Source organism: Dermacentor silvarum, chromosome 1 (assembly GCF_013339745.2).
Source record: "Dermacentor silvarum isolate Dsil-2018 chromosome 1, BIME_Dsil_1.4, whole genome shotgun sequence".
Lineage (NCBI taxonomy): Eukaryota > Metazoa > Arthropoda > Arachnida > Ixodida > Ixodidae > Dermacentor > Dermacentor silvarum.
Genome location: NC_051154.1, coordinates 178,230,804 through 178,250,622, shown reverse-complemented (window position 1 = coordinate 178,250,622; position 19,819 = coordinate 178,230,804). Strand labels below are relative to the sequence as shown.

At 46.4% G+C, this 19,819-nt stretch overlaps 1 protein-coding gene across 4 annotated transcripts in view; it reads left to right on the top strand.

Moving 5' to 3' along the window:
• Positions 1-350: 350 nt before the first annotated feature.
• LOC119436452 (vesicle-associated membrane protein 4-like) overlaps positions 351-19,819 on the top strand; it is a 35,154-nt gene continuing 15,685 nt past the window's right edge. The window contains exons 1-7 of one of the 4 annotated variants that reach the window (XM_049657877.1): positions 351-455; positions 971-1,076; positions 3,248-3,326; positions 3,969-4,012; positions 6,147-6,200; positions 13,714-13,814; positions 15,000-15,079. In XM_049657877.1, coding sequence (XP_049513834.1) covers positions 3,261-3,326; positions 3,969-4,012; positions 6,147-6,200; positions 13,714-13,814; positions 15,000-15,079 — 345 coding nt within the window. In that variant the 5' untranslated portion in view covers positions 351-455; positions 971-1,076; positions 3,248-3,260. Of the gene's footprint in view, positions 545-646; positions 867-970; positions 1,077-3,247; positions 3,327-3,968; positions 4,013-6,146; positions 6,201-13,713; positions 13,815-14,999; positions 15,080-19,819 lie in introns of those variants that run through there. The other 3 variants (XM_037703302.2, XM_049657881.1, XM_037703305.2) reach the window with 3 other exon arrangements.

Sequence of the window (19,819 nt, the reverse complement as noted above, 5' to 3'; positions counted from 1 at the left end):
TTGCTTAACGATTATTAAAATAAAACCACTAAAGGCAAGTACGTGCGCCTGCCAACCTGCCAACTACGAAGTTTGCATGGAAGCGCCGTAATAGAGGAAAGAAATGGAAGTTTAAACATTGAACCCATGGTGCCATGGAGGTGCCACGGCAGTGGTTGAACACTTGACGTGCCAGGGCGCAAGAATAAATGGACTTTCTTTTTTGTTATCCGGTAAGGTACTTGTAGACAACCATGTTGTGAAAACAAAATAGAACTACGCGTAAACAGCTAACAACGGTGCCCTGATACATGAATTTTTTTGAAGCAAATCAGAAAGCGAAACTGAAAGTCACCACCTGGGGGACATCCGTTCTCTCGTTCTGAAAGTTGACAGCAACCGAGCAACCTACGTAGCGCACGTCGTGTGGAGCACCGTGGTGCTGTAGAGTGATGTCAAAAAAAGAGGAAAAATAAGTGGGTGTTTTAATTTGTTCCGTTTTCTTTGTGGAGCGCGCTTTCTTGCGAAGATCGTGATATGTGAAGCCAGTAATTTGCACATCGTGGTGAGTAAGGTTTTTGCGCCACGTAATTTAAAGGGAGTCGGCAGAACAGTTGGGCAGCTGTTACCGTTTGCTGGCGCGATAGACTGCTTGTTTTATGACCTATTCGTGTAGTGAAGATGTGGCAGCGTCTTGTCAACGTCAAATACATTGATGTAGCTTTTATCTTGTGCTTCTAGTAGTCAGCACATACAGTATTGCTCTGCAGTTTCGCTAATCTGCATGCGCTCCTGCTCTGCGGATACACGGGTTTTCCACACAAAACAAGCAGATTGGATACTTTGTCTTCTTCTCTAGTAATGAAGCAGCAAATATATAGTTAATTGTGAGTCAGCCTTGGAGTGAAGGAATGCGAGTAACAGTCGTGGTGAAGATACGAGGAAAATTTATGTCAAAACAAATGAACCATACCCCCTTCATTTCTCACAGATTACTTGCTCAAGCTGGAAGGCGGAATAGGAAGGCTGTGGTGTTGGCTGTAGGGAGATGAGAAGTCATCTGCGGGGAAAGTTGTGTATGCCATAACGCTACAAAAGTAAGTAGAGGCCAAGCTATATTGAAGACAGCTAGACACTTGCGCAAGCAGGTCTACCACGACCGCTGTCTGTACCACAACGTCATCTAAATTTCAGTGTGTAAAAAATTTCGAAAATGTATGTAGTTTTTCATATACACACACAATTACTGTAACAAATGTCAGTATAAACTTGACTATTCGAGTTAACTATGATTATAAATAGGCGAATTCGTGTTGATCACTTCTTACGGCCTTTCATTGAGTTAATATGCATGGATAATGGATGAGCTTACAGATTTTTTACAGCAAATTGTATAGTGGCAGTTTTTCCCCAGCTGGGATAATGAAATGTAGCTCAATTACCTATATGTGATCTGCTCAGCATTTGGTGACTTGCAGTTGCTTTTATCACAATATTTGTGGGTTGTTGAAGCTGCGCATTGCATAGAGCATATTTTCTGTACAGCTCATCGTTCCACTGCAGCCGGTTTTGATATTCCAACACTTCATTGTGCTTAGTTTTGTGTTGTGGCCTCTCACATGCATGTGAATTGTGTGTGTGCTTTAGATAGAGTAGTGTTACAATTTTTAGTTTGTGAGTGAGCCATGCTGAGGTTATCAAGTATTGATAGTTTGGGCCAACATCACAGTATGCAGTGAAGCGACGTCTACTGTTTGATCTTATGTATTATTATGATAAAGGCCTCCACTGTGCTGTGTAGGCAACATGGGAGAGACAGATACATTCTGCGGAATCCCGTAAGGTGGAGGAAGTGTCATGAACGGGAAAATTGTCATCCATCCAAATGTACCACAAAGCTACAAAGGAAACCCATACGGGTTTCTCATAAAGTTTTGCAGTTGAGGAAATATCCTTTCTGTACCTTTGTAACTTCGTGCTACATTCAAGTGGATGGCAATTTTCCCTTTCATGGGAGAGACAGCTTAATATATTTAGCTTTGGGGGGTTGATTAATTTGCATTAAATGTACAGCATGTTATTGGCTACTCTTTAAACATCCTTCAATAGGTATGTGCAGTGCGTTTAGTTCAGGGAGCTGAAGTAAATTTTATGCAATCCTTACTGCAATCTTAAGCTTTTGTTATGAATTGTCATGTCTGGGGGTGTGCGAAAAGGGATTTTTGAGATCGAATCGAATAGTGCCAGAAGCGAATTGAATATCGAATAGTTTCCGAATAATGAAGAGCCTTTATCATAATTAATATAAAAGAATGTTCTCATCTTAGTATTCACTAAGTTTGCTAGTTTCTGTCAATACGTAGTATGCATGGTATGAAGCGTTGTTTATTAAAAGCACAAATGGAGCATTAGGAGCAAACAATCAGTTTCTTCACATGCACAGGACTCTTCAGAGAGTGTGAATGATTGCTGTATAGCCTGTAAAGTATGGCTACTTAAGCAACGTAGCCTGTTCCACTACACAAGTTCTCATGTTTTATGTCATTACTGTGCCTGCGGGAGTGAACATTTACCTTAAATTTTTCCTCCAATTTTATGTTTAGTTTAATTGGGCGTAGTTGACGTTTTGAAATATTAAAAAAAAGTATTCGCAAGATATCCGCATCTGCGAATAGGGACTATTCGATTCGAAGACCGTATCAAATAGGACACTGTTCGATTTGTTATTAGAAAGTTTTGAATACTCGCACAGCCCTATTGATGTCATTGTGCAAAAGTATATGCCTGTACATTAGTCTATGGTTGTTTTCTTTTGGCTTTATATTTGTATTTATGGTGCAGTGCAGGTGGGCATAAAATTTCGTGGTATCTGCAAGCGTGTGCGAAACTGCATTCTTGTGCCCTCTGAAGAAGCAAGCATTGAGACATGGCCTTGTATTGTGTATTGGCAGACACATGAGCATGAAAGGAAGCACATGTGTAATGCCATGTCTTGACAATGTGTGCTTGCTTCATCAGACGGTGCAAGAATGCAGTTTGACAAGTGCTCGCAGATCCCACAGATCCCACATAGCTTTGTCTCCACCTGTACATAATGGTTATAATGCTGTGAGTATTTAACTGTGCTACATTACTTGTTTGAGATCATTTCTTCTGGATGCCAGTGAGTTGTCTGCAGTGTTCAAGTTGTCTGCAGTGCTTAAAGCCTTTTGTGCACTTTCTTTGTGTGTGTTGACTGTTCTGTGTTTGTTTGCACCTGTGACTTCAGGAGAGCAGTAAGAATGCCGCCAAAGTTTAGAAGGTATCTTTCTGAGGAAGATGTTACAGAGGCTGCTGAACCTGAAAAGGCAAGCTCACTTTCTTTGCATTTGGTGCCATTGTATTTAACCCATTCAATTCATGCACTGTGTGCGCAATTGTGCATGTTAAGGTAGTGCATCAAAAGCAAAAACACTGTCAACATAATATTTAAGACATGTCATATACATATTGAAACACTTCTGATTGAATCTGTGCTATAAGTTTCAGCAATACATGTAAAGTGTTTTAGTAAAATGGGGAGTTGGAAGGTACACGGCTTGGTCCTTGCTCGCAGTGTCAGTATGCCATCATGTTGCGGGTTCACATCTGTAATTGTTTTTCACAATTTTTTACATTATACGTATTCTTAAAGCAGCTAGATAGGTGCTTTCCAGGTATGCTAGACTTGAAATAGTTGATGTTCACATATCTGAAGTTCCTGCAGAGAGTTCTTGCATAGTCCACGTTCTGTAAAATGAGAAAACTTACAGAAGAATTGAAAATTCTTTATCATTTCAGCAGCTACGTATATGCTTTTCATGATTCTGAAGATGCAAGAAATGTGGTGAAACTGAATTTTCAATGGACAGAATTAATTTACACCTAAAGGGGATGAGTAGGGAATATGTGCTTTTCATTTGCAGTTGCATTATATAAGTACATATCATTCGTGCACCTTTTATTTGCAGGAAAAGCTTTTGCAAGATGAGGAAGATGAAGATTTTTTCCTTAAGTATGTATAGCCTGTTTGATCTTTCTATTATTGAATTACTGCATGATGGGTAATGCATTTATAGTGAAAGCCTTAATCATACTCTATTTAAAAACCTTTGTACTGAAAAAGGAGTATGCAGAATTTTTCAGAAATTGACTTGAATCTGCAGCTGCTAACGACAGGGCTGTGCACATGCTGTTAGGTTAGCATATTCACATTTGTGTATTAGGGGTCTGAGCACATTCCTTAAGGAAAAAGTAGCTTTACTAAGTGCCCTCCCTTCCGTAGGAGAGAGCACCAATATTAAAAATGCCTTGAAGTAATCCCTTACTGTAAAAACTGGTAGCCATAACAAATTAGTGGCATATCAAAATGTACCTTAGTGGTTGGTCTTCCAAGTTAAAAGTGTAAGAAGTAATTCTACCATTTTTTCAAGCATCTGTCAAATTTAGAATGGTTATAGCTGCATTTACATGTACTGCAGTGTGAAAGAGGCTCTCAAACTCAAATTAAGCTGCTGCTTATGTTTTTGTTGTCTGGATAGAGTGGTTGTTGATGCTGTCAGTGTGTTTTGTAGCACCAATATCAAGGTATTTATTGTTTTAATCTCCAATAACTCAACGCCCTGGTGCTGACTGAATCACCACGCAATGACAGCTTCGGCACCGCTGTAGAGGAAGCAATTCCATCTGTGGTGCCTCTGACTACTGGGTAAAAGCAACTGTTAAAATTCTGCAACAAATTGTCCACTTGTAAGCCTTAGAACGCCTGATGAGCACAGGTTTGAGTCTGATGGATTATACCTACTATGGCAGAGGTGAGTTCTCTAAAACGCGACCACTCCCGCTTGGATAGACAAATGTGCTGCCGAGCTATGCCTCTCTGAACGCTGAGTGAGAGTCTAAATTTAGCTCCAATTGTGTCTTGCATAAAATGATAACTACGCCATCTCGGCATGCGACCCATACATGATTGAGTAATGGTTTCTTTGGGCTACACAATACCAAAGTAAGGTGCATGAGTAGTACGGTTGCAAAGATATAAGCGATAATAGTATGACACGTTTTCATTACCTGCATTTTTAGCAAGTGATAGAGCGCGGTTAAGGGTGGACAATGGAGGAGCCTTTCTTCTGATGCATTGATGGAGCCCGTAGCTTTCACTGCATCGCACAGAGTTGGTGAGAGTAGGTGGTGAGGAGGAGAAAGCACTAGTGGAGTGTAGCAAAGGCTAGTTAGATACCATGGTGGCTACATAGTTCATAAAATGCCTGTACTTTTGCTATTACAGCAGCATTTCTAAAAATTCCCACGGCTGTGTGTTCACTGTAAACTGGCAGACAGCTGCTACTTCATAACAAATTTTCGAGCTCAGAGTAGTTTAGGGGCCCTTAGCTTTTTCAATGTCGGGTTCTTCCGGTGACGCACCCCCAGTGTCAGTTTTCTTTCTCGGATATTATAAAATGAACACTATGGTTTATTTTTGGTTGTGCAGAAATGAAAAAATGCCACAGATAATGGCAAATGCTCTCTTGGTGTGGTCCTCACATCCCTCTCTGACAAAACATGGCGGGACAAAAACCCTGAAATTTACCAGTAGGTCAGTGACGCTGATAGGGTAATAAAGGATTACAGGGTGTATTTGAGAGTGTTAAGCATAGTAAATCGTGGTGACAGTGTGTTGTTTACGATTATGAGGGGGATGATGCTAATCAATGAACCCCTGTGTCGGAGTGAGCCTCTGGGATAGGTGCAAGTTGAGCCCTATCTCAAAAAAGGGATAGGTAAGAGACCTGCATGTTAGATAACAGTTTTCGCAGAAGATTGTTAATAGCTGCAGACGGGTTTCAACTCCTTAATTGCACAGTCCAATATTGAAGGCAACTCGCGGGATCGAATCCCGGCCAGGGGGGCCGCATTTCGATGGGGGCGAAATGCGAAAACACCCATGTACTTAGATTTAGGTGCACGTTAAAGAACCCCAGGTGGTTCAAATTTCCGGAGTCCCCCACTACGGCGTGCCTTATAATCAGATCGTGGTTTTGGCACGTAAAACCCCATAATTTTTAATATTGAAGGCAACATTTAATTGCTCTTTGCGTATATTACTGTCCTGTGGGTGCCAAAACTCTCAGACATACGTTTGTTTTCAGGGGACCAACATCAAGTGGGAAAACTCTTACTATCCAGGATAAAAAACTAAGAAGGTAAGCTTGAGTGTTTGGTGGGTCAGGCTTTATTTTGAGGTCACCTTCACCCAGCAAATATTGCTGACACTGTATATAAAGTGCAGGAGCATAGTGTAATGGTTTAAGGTAGTACAACTCTTGCAACAAGGCTTCGACGTATGCTGCACCCACTTTCAGACGTTAACTGGCATGCTGAATTGAGTTTTGAAGACTAAGAAAGTGTCCATGTTCTGAATTAGTTATTTGATAGCAGCACATCAGACATTCAAGTTCTGACTGTATGTACCCTGTCAAATACCTTATCTGGTGGAAAAGGTAACTTCCTCAAAGTTCTGTCCATCCTGCTCAGGAAAGTAGTGATGGGCAGTTTTGAAATCTCCTATACCTACTTCCAGCCTTTTTTAACCCCTGCATGGGATGGTGATCTTGCAAGCCTGCTGATCTAAACACTTTCTTTTTCTGCAGTTCAGGCCTCATTGTGTGAAACAGCAGCATTATGTAATTATGTTAATGCAGCAGTTGTTAGACACTTGCAGTTGGGTTTGCTGTGTTTATCTTACCGATCTGATTTTTTTCATTACGCTGTCATAGTCGTTATTATGTTGTTGTCAGGCTACCTCCTCGTCCTCAGCGTCACCCTTGCCATATTGTCAAGAAAAACAAAACTGTTACCACCGCCACTGGGGATTGAACTTGTACCCCTGCAGCAATGTGCAGTTCAGAGCCTGATGCACCAATCACTGCTGTATAACACAATGATGGAGCTAGGCAATTTGTACGGGCTTTTATGTGCCATTCAGCTGCCATTCAGTACATGTATTGCAGAGGCCATTGCTGACAATAATTTATCAGACGAAGATGATGTGCATCGCAAAAGAAGTTGTGGGTATGGCAGTGCCTGCTGTGAGAAACTGTCAAAATAAATGACCTCTGAGCCAGGAGAATCGCTGAAGTCCGATTTTTTAAATTACATTTGAAGAGCATTTTTGGAATGTCGAGGAGTTTCTTCTCTGTCAGTTTTGCTGGTCTTACCAGTTTTGGTGTGCTACACATGCCTAAATTCTTTCTGTAAGATACTGTGCTGCATTATGATGCGGCATGTTGTTGTGTGGGATCTTAGTCCGGAAACATTTGTGGATCTCCCCGTTCTATTCCCCATTGCACCTGAACATTGTTATGGTTTGTTGGTGGGCTAGTTGGTTCTGGCTCACGGTGAACATTTTAACAGCTTGAACAGACAAAATACAAAACGAGAAGGCGGCACACGTGGGTGCTGCCTGTGTGTCATCTTCACGTCTTGTCCTTCGTGCGTTTGTGCTACTAAACATTCACCATGCACCTGAGCACATGCTTCACCAGGAACATGCACTTTCTAGCATGTAGCACCATTAAACTCAATTTCCATCACTGACTCCATGGCAGATGCACATGTCTGTTGAAGAAAGCAAGGTGATTTTTCGACGAATCCCACTGTCACACTGATGCTGTCTGGTAGTTAAATAGAGCTGGATCTTTGATGAATGTTTCTTGGATGCTGTAATTTATTAGAACTCTTTTTATGTGTTCTCATTATGCTGTTAGGTGTGCAGCAACATGATAGATTTCTTTGGTTTTTCCCACCATGTTGCTGTTTGTATGTTTCTGTCTAGCCGATTATGTGACCTTGAGGGCGACTGACACGTGCCTCTATATGATATAACATACGAAAATAAATTACATTTCCGATGGTTGGTTCCACCAGCACAGAAACCCAATGCTCTAACCATTAAACCACGGATGCATGCCTAAAAAGGTGGAATAAAACACGTTTACGAATTTCTCTCATGCAAGCCAGCGGCTTTGAGACGCTTGGTGCGTTAGGCACATAGCATAGCAAGATTTGACTTGTAAAAAATGAGTGTGCGCATCTTCTAGCTGACAGTGACGATAGAAGTTACAGGACGCATTCGTTGCCGAAATTCACGGCGCATCTCTCATCATGCTCTGGCACGTTTCTACGAGGTCACTCACGTCATGTCTTGTGATTCAAATCATTTTAATGCTGATTAAAAGTTCCACTTTCTCAGCACGGTCTACCGTGGTGGCTGAAGAACGTATTCGTCACTGAAATCTGCAGCGCATCTCTAGTCCTAATGCGCCATTTTGACTTGCTGGCTCACGAAAGCTTCGCATCACCAATTCCCACACTGCATAGAACCTGCATAATTTTTTTATCGTGTTGTATATCAATTAAAATTGACCACTATGAGTATTAGAGAAGGCATTTTGAACTCTTTAATTTCTGGTTACTGTGATTGCTTGAAGCGTGTTTGATGAAATGAAACACCAGAATCGATGCAGTATGTTGCAGATCATGTTTATTTGTACAACAAGGAGGAAGCACTGAAAGAAAATTTATCGTATAGGTTATGGGTCCTGATTTTTGTTTCTGGTTTGTAGTATGGCCAAGCAAGGTGTGTATCAGCTGCAGTAACTCAATGGCTGTAGTGTTTTGCATCTGGCCACAAGATTGCTAGTTTGATTCCTGGTCACGGCAACTGCATTTCAAGGGTGGTAGAATTTAAGAAACATTTGTGTACCAAGCCTTTGGTTCATGTTAACAATCGCGAGATGGTAGAATTTAATCTGGAGCCGTCCGCTATAGCATCTCTTGTACTCCCTATTGTAGAGGTCGCCACAGTTCAGCCCCTTTTGTTGGGCTGCCACCGGAGTGTGGCACCCCCTGTAACTTGTGTGTGCCTATATATGTTCAGGGGTAATAAAGAGAGGGTCACCCCTTTTCGTCTGAGCAAGCGGCGTGTACGTGTCAGTCTGTCTTGGCGTGCCCGTGCCCCCGCGGCACTAACCACGCGACATGGTGGACTGATAACGCCCCCCTGCCCTCACCATGATAGGAAGGCACCAAGATGTCCCTCGAGACCGGTGAGCCGCCTAAACTGTACGGCGTCAACTTCCAGCCACCGGCACCGTTCAACTTTGCGAACCCGCCAACGTGGACGACATGGCTCAGCCATTACGAAAACTACGCAGCGGTTTCAGGACTGACACAAGCGTCGGAAGACAGGCAGGTACGCTCACTGCTGTACTGCATGGGCCTGGAGGCCCGCCCGCTTCTCGAGACATTCTCGCTCGACGCCCTGTCGCTTGCCTCATACCAAGCCAATGCTGCCCGCTTCACCGAGCACTTCGTGCCCGCGCCAAACGAGCTTTACGAGTCGTCGCGGTTCCACAGACGTGTTCAGCTACCCGACGAAAGCGTCGACATGTACTACGCAGAATTGCGCAGGATGGTTAAGCGCTACTAACTATCCGTCAGCTGCTGTCGAAGAAAGGCTCGTATGCGACCGGTTCGTCATTGGCTTCCGCGACTCCTGTCTCTCGGACCAGCTGTGCCGAAATGCGAAGTTAACACTCAAGGATGCTTGGACACAGGCCCGTCAATCCGAAGACGCCGACAGGGAAAAGGCGTTGCCCCAGAACCGCACCGAGCACTCCTGCGAGCTCAATCTTGACGCCACAAATGCTAACAAGTTCCCCTCTCGTCGTCGCTCCGGAGCTAAGCCTCGTTCGCTGCAGCTGCAAGCAGAGCGCTCACGTGAGTCGTTGACATGTGAATTCTGTGGCCACGTGCCTCATCAACGTTCGGTCTGCCCGGCCCGACGCTCTGCCTGCAACTTATGCAATAAGAAAGGTCACTTTGCCGAAGTATGCTGCTTGCGGAAGTACAAGCAGAACAAGCTCAGCTCCATTCACCTGCACGCCGTCGGGATGCCCACCACAGCAAAGTTCGTCGACGTCACCGCTGACGAATTCACATCGCAGTTTAAGGTGAACTCCGGAGCCGAAGTATCTGCCGTTCCCAGCGACTTTCCTACGTTACCTGCCAAACTCAACCAAGTCGACACTCTGCTCACTGGGCCGGGAGGACAACCACTGCGCATGCTGGGCTCGTATCTGGCACGACTTCGGTGGTTAGGGAAAACAAGCTGTCAACGCCTCTACGTGATACGGTCTCTCACGGTGCCTCTTCTGGGACTGCCAGCGCTCCAAGACCTCCAAGTAGTTCGATTTCTCGATCAACTCACTACTCCAAAAGCAATGCTGCACGCCGAGCTCTTCAATGGATTGGGCACTCTCAAGGATGAGTGCAACATTCGGTTGAAACCTGATGCAGTACCTTTCTCGCCAAGCGTCCCTCGCAAGATCCCCATCCCGCTGCTCGAGATCGTCCGCCGCTAGCTGGACAAATTGGAGAGTGCGGGCGTGATCCGCAAGGTCGATAAGCCAACACCATGGTGCTCCGGTCTCGTCGTCGTCCGAAAGGTGATGGTTCCTACCGGCTCTGCGTCGCCTTGACTCAACTGAACAAGGTCGTCCTCTGGGAACGACATATTCTACCAACTGTCGAGCAAGTCTCCTTGGCCTCCTCGGCGATGCAACAGTTTTTTTGAAGCTGGATGCGACCGCAAGCTTCCACCAGGTGAAGCTCTCTACAGATTCCCAAGAGCTTACGACGTTCATCACCCCATATGGCCGACACTGCTTTTGCGGGCTCCCCTTTGGCATCGCCTCCGCGCCAGAGTACTTCCAAAAACAGATGGCAAGAATCCTGGAGGGCCGAGAAGGAGTCGTCAATATGACAGTTGATATTCTGGTTTTTGGACGCACCCGCCAGGAACATGACGCCAGACTGAGCCAGATGTTATCTCGCCTTGCAAAAGCAGGCATCACATTGAACCAGGACAAGTGTCGTTTTGGGGTGCCTGAGGTCTCCTTCCTCGGAGTCGTCGTCTCAGCACAGGGCATCAGGCCAGATTCAGGCAAGGTCGAAGCAGTCAAAGCCATGGAAGCTCCAACGGATGTCGCCGGTGTTAGAAGACTGCTCGGAATGGTGAATCATCTTGTCAGATTCTTGCCACACATCCCGGGCGTCACAGCACCCATCAGAGCCTTACTGAACAAGTCTGGGAGTTGGGTGTGGCAGCATGAGCAAAAGGCAGCATTCGAGAAAATCAAGGAACTCTTGACGTCAGACAGGTGCATGGCCAAGTACCACCCGTCGTATACCACGGTGTCTGCAGACGCAAGCTCATTTGAACTCGGCGCAGTTTTGCTACAGACGCAACCTTCTGGAGAGCGCTGCCCAGTCGTGTTCGCTTCGAGGTCAATGACCGAGACCGAGCAGCGTTACAACCAGACCGAAAAAGAAGCTTTGGCAATGACGTGGGCTATCCAAAGGTTCGACGAGTTCGTCCGTGGCATCACCTTCGACGTTTAGACTGACCACCTGTCACTCATTTCGCTTCTGGGCAAGAAAGAACTGTACATGTTGCCGCCTTGTATTCAGAGACTACGGCTGAAGACCATGCGATACCAGTTCCGTATGCTGCACGTGCCAGGAAAGCTGCTAGCCACGGCTGATGCTTTGTCGCGCATCACCCACAAGGAACCTACTCCCCTAGACACTATCAAACTTTTTGCAGCACAGGTAGTCGGCTGCACGTCGGAAGTCTTGCCACTCAGCCCTAAAGACGTGCGACAGGCACAAGAGTCTGATGGCGAGTGCAAGGCCCTCGCCTCCTACTGCCAGCATGGTTGGCCACCAAAGTCCAAGATACCACTGCACCTCTCAAGGTACGCCTCTGTGGCAGACAAGCTCTCCGTCTGCGACGATGTTCTGCTGAAAGGCGCCCGGATAGTCATCCCATGGTCCCTTCGGCCGGTGATCTCAACGCTGCTGCACGAAGGTCAGCAGGGTATCACCAGGACCAAAGCCCTAGCTCGGGAGTCAGTTTGGTGGCCCGGTATCGGCAGATATCGCCTCTCGTCACCAACTGCGAACATTGTGCTTCCACCCGCGTGAACTTTGCAGAGCCTCTGGTCTCCGCGGCCCTACCTGGACGTCCCTGGGAATTCCTTCGAATGGACTTGTTCCACCTCAACGGCCAAACGTTTATCCTGGTGGTGGACTATTACTCAAGGTTTCCTGAGGTGGTGACACAGAGGAGCACAACATCTCAGGCAGTCATCGACGCTTTCAAAACCATCTTTGCTTGCCATGGAATCCCGCAAGAAGTCAGGTCAGACAACGGCCCACCGTTCTCGTCGCAAGAGTTCGCGGCGTTTGCTTCGTCGTACGGCTTTAACCATGTGACCAGCAGTCCACACTATGCTCAATCGAATGGAGAGGCACAGAGGATGGTGCGTGTACAATCAAGGACCTGTTTTGCAAGTCAAAGGATCCTCATCTGGCTCTGCTCAGCTATCGGGATACTCCAGGAGTGGACGGCTTTAGTGCAGCCCAGCTGTTGATGGGACGTGAACTCAGAACCATAATCCCAAAGCAAGACTCCCAGCTACGTCTCAACTGGCCGTCAAGGAAAGATGTTGTCGCCAAGGATGTGGCTTACAAGCGGAAGCAGGCCGACAACTACAATATGCATCATGGAGCTCAAGACCTACCGCTACTCCAAACAGGTCAGCGTGTCTGGGTGCGACCTGATCAAGTGCAGGCCATGCTCCTCAGTCCGGGGCAAAGACGAAGAAGCTACGTGGTTAAAAAGGAGCGAGGTGGCACCCTACAGCGCAACCGGCGTCACCTAGTGCCTTTTGCGCCCTCTGCCTCTGGAGAGGCAACATCACCACCACCGCAGCAAGTTCCCCGTCAGGAGCCTCAGCCTGACAACATCGCGGAATCAACCGTCCCCCTCGGACAGTCTGCGCAACAGTCCCCTGCTGTTAGAGACCGCAGTGATAGTGCGATACGAACACGTTACGGCCGGCGTGTTGTTCTGCCGTGCCGTTTGAACTTTTGAAACTTTTGACGCGTTAGGCTTCCCAAGCCCCTCCCGTCTGACCTTCAAGGCTTCAAGGGGGGAGATGTAGAGGTCACCACAGTTCAGCCCCTTTTGTTGGGCTGCCACCAGAGTGTGGCGCCCCCTGTAACTTGTGTGTGCCTATATATGTTCAGGCCCAATAAAGAGAGGGTCACCCTTTTTCGTCTGAGCAAGCGGCGTGTACGTGTTGGTCTGTCTTAGCACTGCCCGTGCCCCCGCGGCACTAACCACGCGACACCTATGTTGCTTCGGGATTGTAAACCTTATCAATCAGTCAATGAAGTCAATCAATCAACAAATCTTTGCAGTCAATTAATGGCAGATTCAACTGGTCATTTTGAAACATTGTGGCACTATTACAAAGGTCGTGTTACATCAGATTGACATTACTATTTATGCCCTTCCAAGGCGCTCTGAAATGGCCAGTTGATACCATAATCAGAGAAAAAAAAAAAGCTTTGCCAACATCACGTAGGTTCAGGAAACTGCAGTGTTCACTTTTACTTTTGGGTTTCATAGTGAGCTTACATTCACTCAGCAAGGCTGGCAGCTTATAACTGTAGTTCAGTATTTATGGAACTAAGTGAACTTAAGCTGCAAAGCAGAGTAGAAGGCATTATCAGCATGGATATTTCACTAGATTCTTGGAGCAAATCTTGGACATGCCTCTGATTATTTGGTTCTGTCCTTTGCAGGGTGCAATTTCAAGTAGATGAAGTCTCAAGCATCATGAAGGACAACATAGAAAAAATTATGGAGCGAGGGGAAAGGTTAGAAGACCTTGAAGAAAAATCGGGTATGATGAGAACTTTTTGGATGAAACTTCTCTGTCTTGTTTACCAATGCAACACTTGCTTGCCACAGTTGCCTAGTGGCTGTGGTGTTTCACTACCATGCATAAAGTTTTGACCTTGTTTCCCAGCCATGGCAGCTACATTCTGATGGGGTTGGAATGCAAATTCATCTTCAGTGGTCACAGCAGTCGTTGCAGCAAGCAGTGGATTCATTTTGTTTCAATGCAAGGCACGCGATGCTACAAATGTTACGAAAGCTGTTAGTGATGAAATGCGATTCTACTTTGGCCCATGCACTGGTGTCAAACTCTCTGGCTATATCGCAGTCGGCAATAATTCGCCCGCTGGCCCCCTGCTCACAAAATAATCAGGAGGGGCGTGTGTTAGTTAAGAGCACGTCTATTCAGATGAAAGCGTATCTTGTGTTGCTTGCTGTGCTACAAAGGAAGTTGCAAGGCCTGAGCCACTGTGACCGCTTATACCTGTAATGAGATGAGAATTGCAGTTTTCATGCAGATATGGTGCAAAATAGAAATGTGGGTAATAGATTTCTTCAGAAAAGAAGGGCATGTTGAGGTAGTGAGCATTTGTTTCATATTTTCTTGGTCAGGTTTGATAATTTGGTTAATTCAGACATTTCTTTGTGGAAGCATATAATCCCAATTAACAAGGTTTTTCTGTAATGCGATATTCTGCTTGATAGTGGAGTGCTTTATAACAAATGCAATGCCTCCAAATCGAACGCACCTCCACTTGACCTTACTTGCCGAGCATGCTAAATGGACACCCGCCCAAGCGTTTATAACCTGCTATGGGAGAGCAGAGCATTCACTGGCCAGTGTTCCAAGCACCGAGGCATGGCGGCTGACCTTGAGGATTGAATCCGACTGTGAGTGAACGCATGGGGCGCCCTCAACGTGGCGCTATGCATTTGCTGACGAAACAGGTGTCATCCACCTTGTTTAGAGGAGCTCTGAGTGACATCATCGGGATCGGCTGCTGACTCTCATGATGTCCCTCCTCTCTCCTTTGCTCCCATGCCTACCTCTTCCCACTTAGGCCATAGAGTCAGCTTTATGTTAATAGACGCTGTATTCATTCATTTATTGAAATAAGTGTTTGTCCAATATTTGTTGCTATCACTGTTAAGAAAACTTTGTTTATAGGTCATTAAATATGTATTTCAGATTCTCTTGCAACAAATGCTGATCAGTTTTGGTCTACAGCAAAGAAGATGCAGAGTCGTATGTGGTGGCGCAACATGAGGGTGAGTAGCTGTGCATGCTTTAATCAAAAGTGCCTTGAAACTGATGCTTAAAGCAGCCCAACTTTGCACACTACAGCTTTTCATGCCGCTCACTGTACACAGAAGAAACCAGCAACAAGGCTAGAGATGGGAAAACCAATACAGTGGAACCTCGATTATATGTCCCCCGATTATGCGATGACCCGCATTTTAGGACGAATTGGTTTGGTCCCGGCAGAACCCCCATAGAAATAATGTAGTTAAACCTGGATATAACTAAATTGACAAATTCTCGAAAAGCTTCGTTATAAAGAGGATTTCGGTTTATGCAGGTTCGGCACGAAAATTCGAAAAAGAAACGCTAACAGCATTTACTCGATTTTCACCGCTTACCGATTGCATCGTAGCGTCATACAAGGCCCATTTATAGCCCGACGTTATCGGCGCGCGGGCCAGCGCCGTTTTCGGCCAGTCACGCTATGCTGGTTGTGCTGCGCCAGCCGAAACGCCATCTCCTCTATACTCCGAAGCGCGCGGCGTCGGCTGTTATCTTCAGAGCATGGGCAGAACGATCCCAAGCTCGCGCGCCGCTTTCAACGGCTGTCTGCGACCGTCGGCGAAGTGGCGTGGGAGCCTTTATTTCTTCGCGCGAAATGGCATTGTGGGTCGGCACAGTCGGCGCGACTAACGCGTGAATGGGTCAGGAGCCAATTTGGGGCAGGGCCCGTCGGGCGCGTCGGAAGCCGCTGGTTACGTTGGCTGCGCTGGTGCGCTCTCGCCAATGTGACGTAGCGCGCGCGCTCATGTTACGTTGGACTGTAAACTAAAGCCCCTCGATCTAGAAAGTAGCGACACTCTCCTCTGCGCGCGCGCTTTCCTCCTCAATTCTCTGCGGATTTCTCCCCTCCCCGGGCCGGCGTGGTGCGCATGGCACGCTGAACCCTCCAGTGGCTCGTTGTAGCCACATTAGAATCAATGCGCGTGCTTGTTTATTCGGCCCATTGAAGCTGTAGGGGGGAATTTATCCCTTTTGAAACTGTCGTGACGAAAGTACGCTTCCAATAGAACGGCGTGACAATTTTTTTTTTGAAGACGCTTCGATAAAAACAAGCGGAAGCGCTCCGTAAAAATGAGTACCAAGCAGTGGCTGAGCGGTTTGCCTCTCCGTCGCCACTTCGGCTGTTCGTAACGCGGAGGTGTATTGAGCGCATATAATGTAAGCAGCATAGAATATGCACGCGAATTTGTTTCATAATCCTGGCTCTTAAAAAACTCAAAGAAGGTAACCAAGAAGACATGATAGTTTATTGAAAGCGAATTCACGTGGGCCAAAAGCCTTTGTACCAATGTCACTGTGCAAAATATGTGCTGTGTTTGCGAAATAGGCAATATAGAACTTAACGCATGCGCCTGTATTCCGTAACGATGAAACAATGAGAAATTATATTCCATCACCTCTAGGACTACCCTAAGTCTCTAAAAAAGAGAAAAAAAGAGGCTGATTGCTTACAGGGAAACTTCTAAGACTATGGCAATTGATAATCAACTTACAGCATTCAAGATGTAAAAGTTTATCAGAGTTCAGGAAGATTATGAAAATCGCGTGGCTTGTACGTTATGATCATCCGCGAATAACACATGCCAGATACGTATAACTTTGCTTTCTTGCGTACGGCTATTTACTTCACGACGGCTGCCAAGATATCATTGAGCGGTTGTTAATTCACTTTACTTTCACTTAACCAACTCACGTTCATAAACTTATATGCAGGAAAGAGGATAATTGTGTGGTTTAATTCATCTAAATAATTATTATTCGCGCTTTTTCGCACGATGAAAATTGCTGCCAGTGTTTCATAACTGACGCCACTGAACTACAGAATGATCTAGGCGGCGCCGAAGGTTGGGGACTGGACCGGTAGGTGGTTCGACAAAAAGTGCCACGTTAACTACGAAGTATTTCAACTCGGCGCTCACTTACACGCACACACAGACACATACACGTGCATACATACACACATACATGCACACTTTTTCTTCTTCTTTCTGGCGTTTTACGTGCCAAAACAAGTTCTGATTATGAGGCACGCCCTAATGGAGGGCTCCGGATTAATTTCGACCACCTGGGGTTCTTTAACGTGCACTACAACGCAAGCACACGGGTGTTTTTGCATTTCGCCTCCATCAGAATGCGGCCGCCGCAGCCGGGATTCGATCTCGCGGTCGCGCGCTCAGCAGCACACATGCACACACAGAAACACACACATACACGCACATACACACACAATTACAGAATGGGAGTTAGAGCTATTAACTCATAAATTACATACACTTGGAAACTACCGCACGCGCGAAAACACACACAAAAAAACTGTCATGGCGCGAAGAGTCAATAAAAAGTTCAGCAACTCATTTAAAAAAAAGAAAACCTATATGCACAGTTATAGGTGCTCTGTATTGAACTTAACGAAAAGTCCGACTATGCAAAAGGCATTAAAATCTCCATGCAACTTTACCTACCAATATAAGGAAAGCTGAAACAATCACCTCGCAAAGAACGACGTGCTTAGAAGGGGCGAAATCCTTTCTCCCGATGTTATGGAGCCACTGCTTCCGGTGCACGACATTCCGTTCTTCCCGGGGGATAGAAAATATTGCTAGCCCTTTCTCTGACCTGCTGCTGCATTGAAACGCGCAGCAGCATGGCATTTCCACGGAGAACGAAGCCCATATTCCTACGGAAACATGGGAAAACTTGGCAAACGTACGTTCATAGCGGCAGCGCTACCACCGCTTGGTAGGCGCATAGTGGGCGGGAGGAACTAAAAGCGTGCGAAAGAAAGTTTCGCGCCGTTTTCGTGACATCAAGGTCACTTGACAGGGTCGTATCGCACGCCGCAGCCATTCAGTGTGTCAGATGCGCTGGCTCTGCGAAAGAGGGGGAGAAAAAGAGGTTAACAGCGCCAGCGAGGGTGTCACGGCGTAGATCAAAGAGTGTCGCTACTTTCCAACATCAAGGGGCTTCACAATAAACGGCCCTATAGTGTCACCTAGTGTCAGGTTAGTGAAGTGAAGTGCAGAGATTTGCGCAGTAACCAAAGAGTGGCATTGCCAGCGCGTTGAAAAAAAAAAAAAAAAACTTTTTTGTTGTTTTTTTCGGCAACGTCAACTGGAAAAGGAGAGTGCCGGCTTGGCGGGCTAGGCCAGCTGCAGCAAGCGGCGGGATCAGGTTTGAATGAAGGGAGGGGGAAAGGTCACGCCCGCGGCGGCAAGATCGCTGGGTCGAGGGATGCAGGTCCGCCTCGCGCACACTCGCACACGTGCGCTCGCTCTCGCCTCGTAGTCGCCGTGAATTCGAGTGCGCCAAGCGCGCCGCCGCCGCTCCGCATTCCATCGCGGCGGAGAGGGTGCTTCCGGTTGCTGCTCGCGCAAAAATGACAAAATTTGGGGCAAAATGTCTAGGTTGTCGGCGGGGAAAATTCGTCATTTCGAGGGGGTCTCCCACTGCCACTTTGTTATGTAGAGGTCTGAAATACATGTGCTTCTATGGAGTAATGGCGGGGAATACAAAAACTTCGTTATATCCAGGAATTCGTTATATGGAGGTTCGTTATAAGCAGGTTTAACTGTGCGAATAACCTCGATTATACGACGCAATTTTACGCCGACTCGCCTCGTACGGCGCCTCTCTGGTACTGCCCAGGAAAAAAAAAGGAAAAAGAAAGTTCTAAGCAGACGCAGACTGGCATGTAAACACACTGCAGGCGGCTGACAATGTGTAATGTCAATGACAATGTGTGTAATTATCGACTGCGATTATAACGCGAGGGGCGACTTTTCAGTCACACAAATAAAGAAAATAAACCGCTAATGTAACGCGAGATGAACGGAAAAAGAAATGGTACCTTTATTCAAGGAATCGCAATTCGTAAACATTCTCTTCACTCCTAATAGTCGTCTGAAGAGGAGACGGGAGCTTTCCTTAAGTGGTCTTCTCTGGCGATCACTTTGCGAAAGTGATCGCTAGAGTTTCACTTTCGCAAAATTTCGTGTGACTCGGCACTGAAAGCGTCCCCAACAAGTGTTTCTGGCGCTGTCCTAAGCTCGCAATCAGCGCCAAGAGAGCTGTCGGCAGTATACATTGAGAGTGCCGGGACGAGCCGAGTCTCGCGAAAGCGAAACTATCTCCAAAAGTGATCGCCCGAGAATTGTCATCTTCCGCGCCATCGAGCTTGGCCGCGATTTTGTAGCGATGCCTTATGACTTATTCTATACTGGTCTTATCATCCACCGCTCACGGCCCGCTGATCCCATTGCTAACGCTAGCGGACCGTCGCTCTGACCACTGACAAAGTGCGATATGCGTGAAAAGGCATTATTACCGGAAAGGCATCGCTACAAAATACCAGCGCTTGTTTGAGATTTAAGTACTTCTTAAAAGACCGCACAACCATTTCATTTGTGGTCAGTACCAGGCTACTTCATGTTGCACAGAGCCTTCCCGACTGGCCTCGCATTTAAAGTGGGCCTGTTGCTAGTCCCGCCATCCGCAAATCATCGACTCCTTGACCTCAAGACACCGAGCCGGTGCGGACTTTCCCAGCTCCTCGGCCATCAAAATTGCTCTTTCTCGAAGCGACCATCATACTGAATGCGCTGCGTCGCCATAACGTCGTGAATGAATGGAGTCGAACCGCAAAAGGCCGTAGGATATTGCAGCATCGTAACCAGTCACAAGCACAGCGAAAACAGCGTCGATCC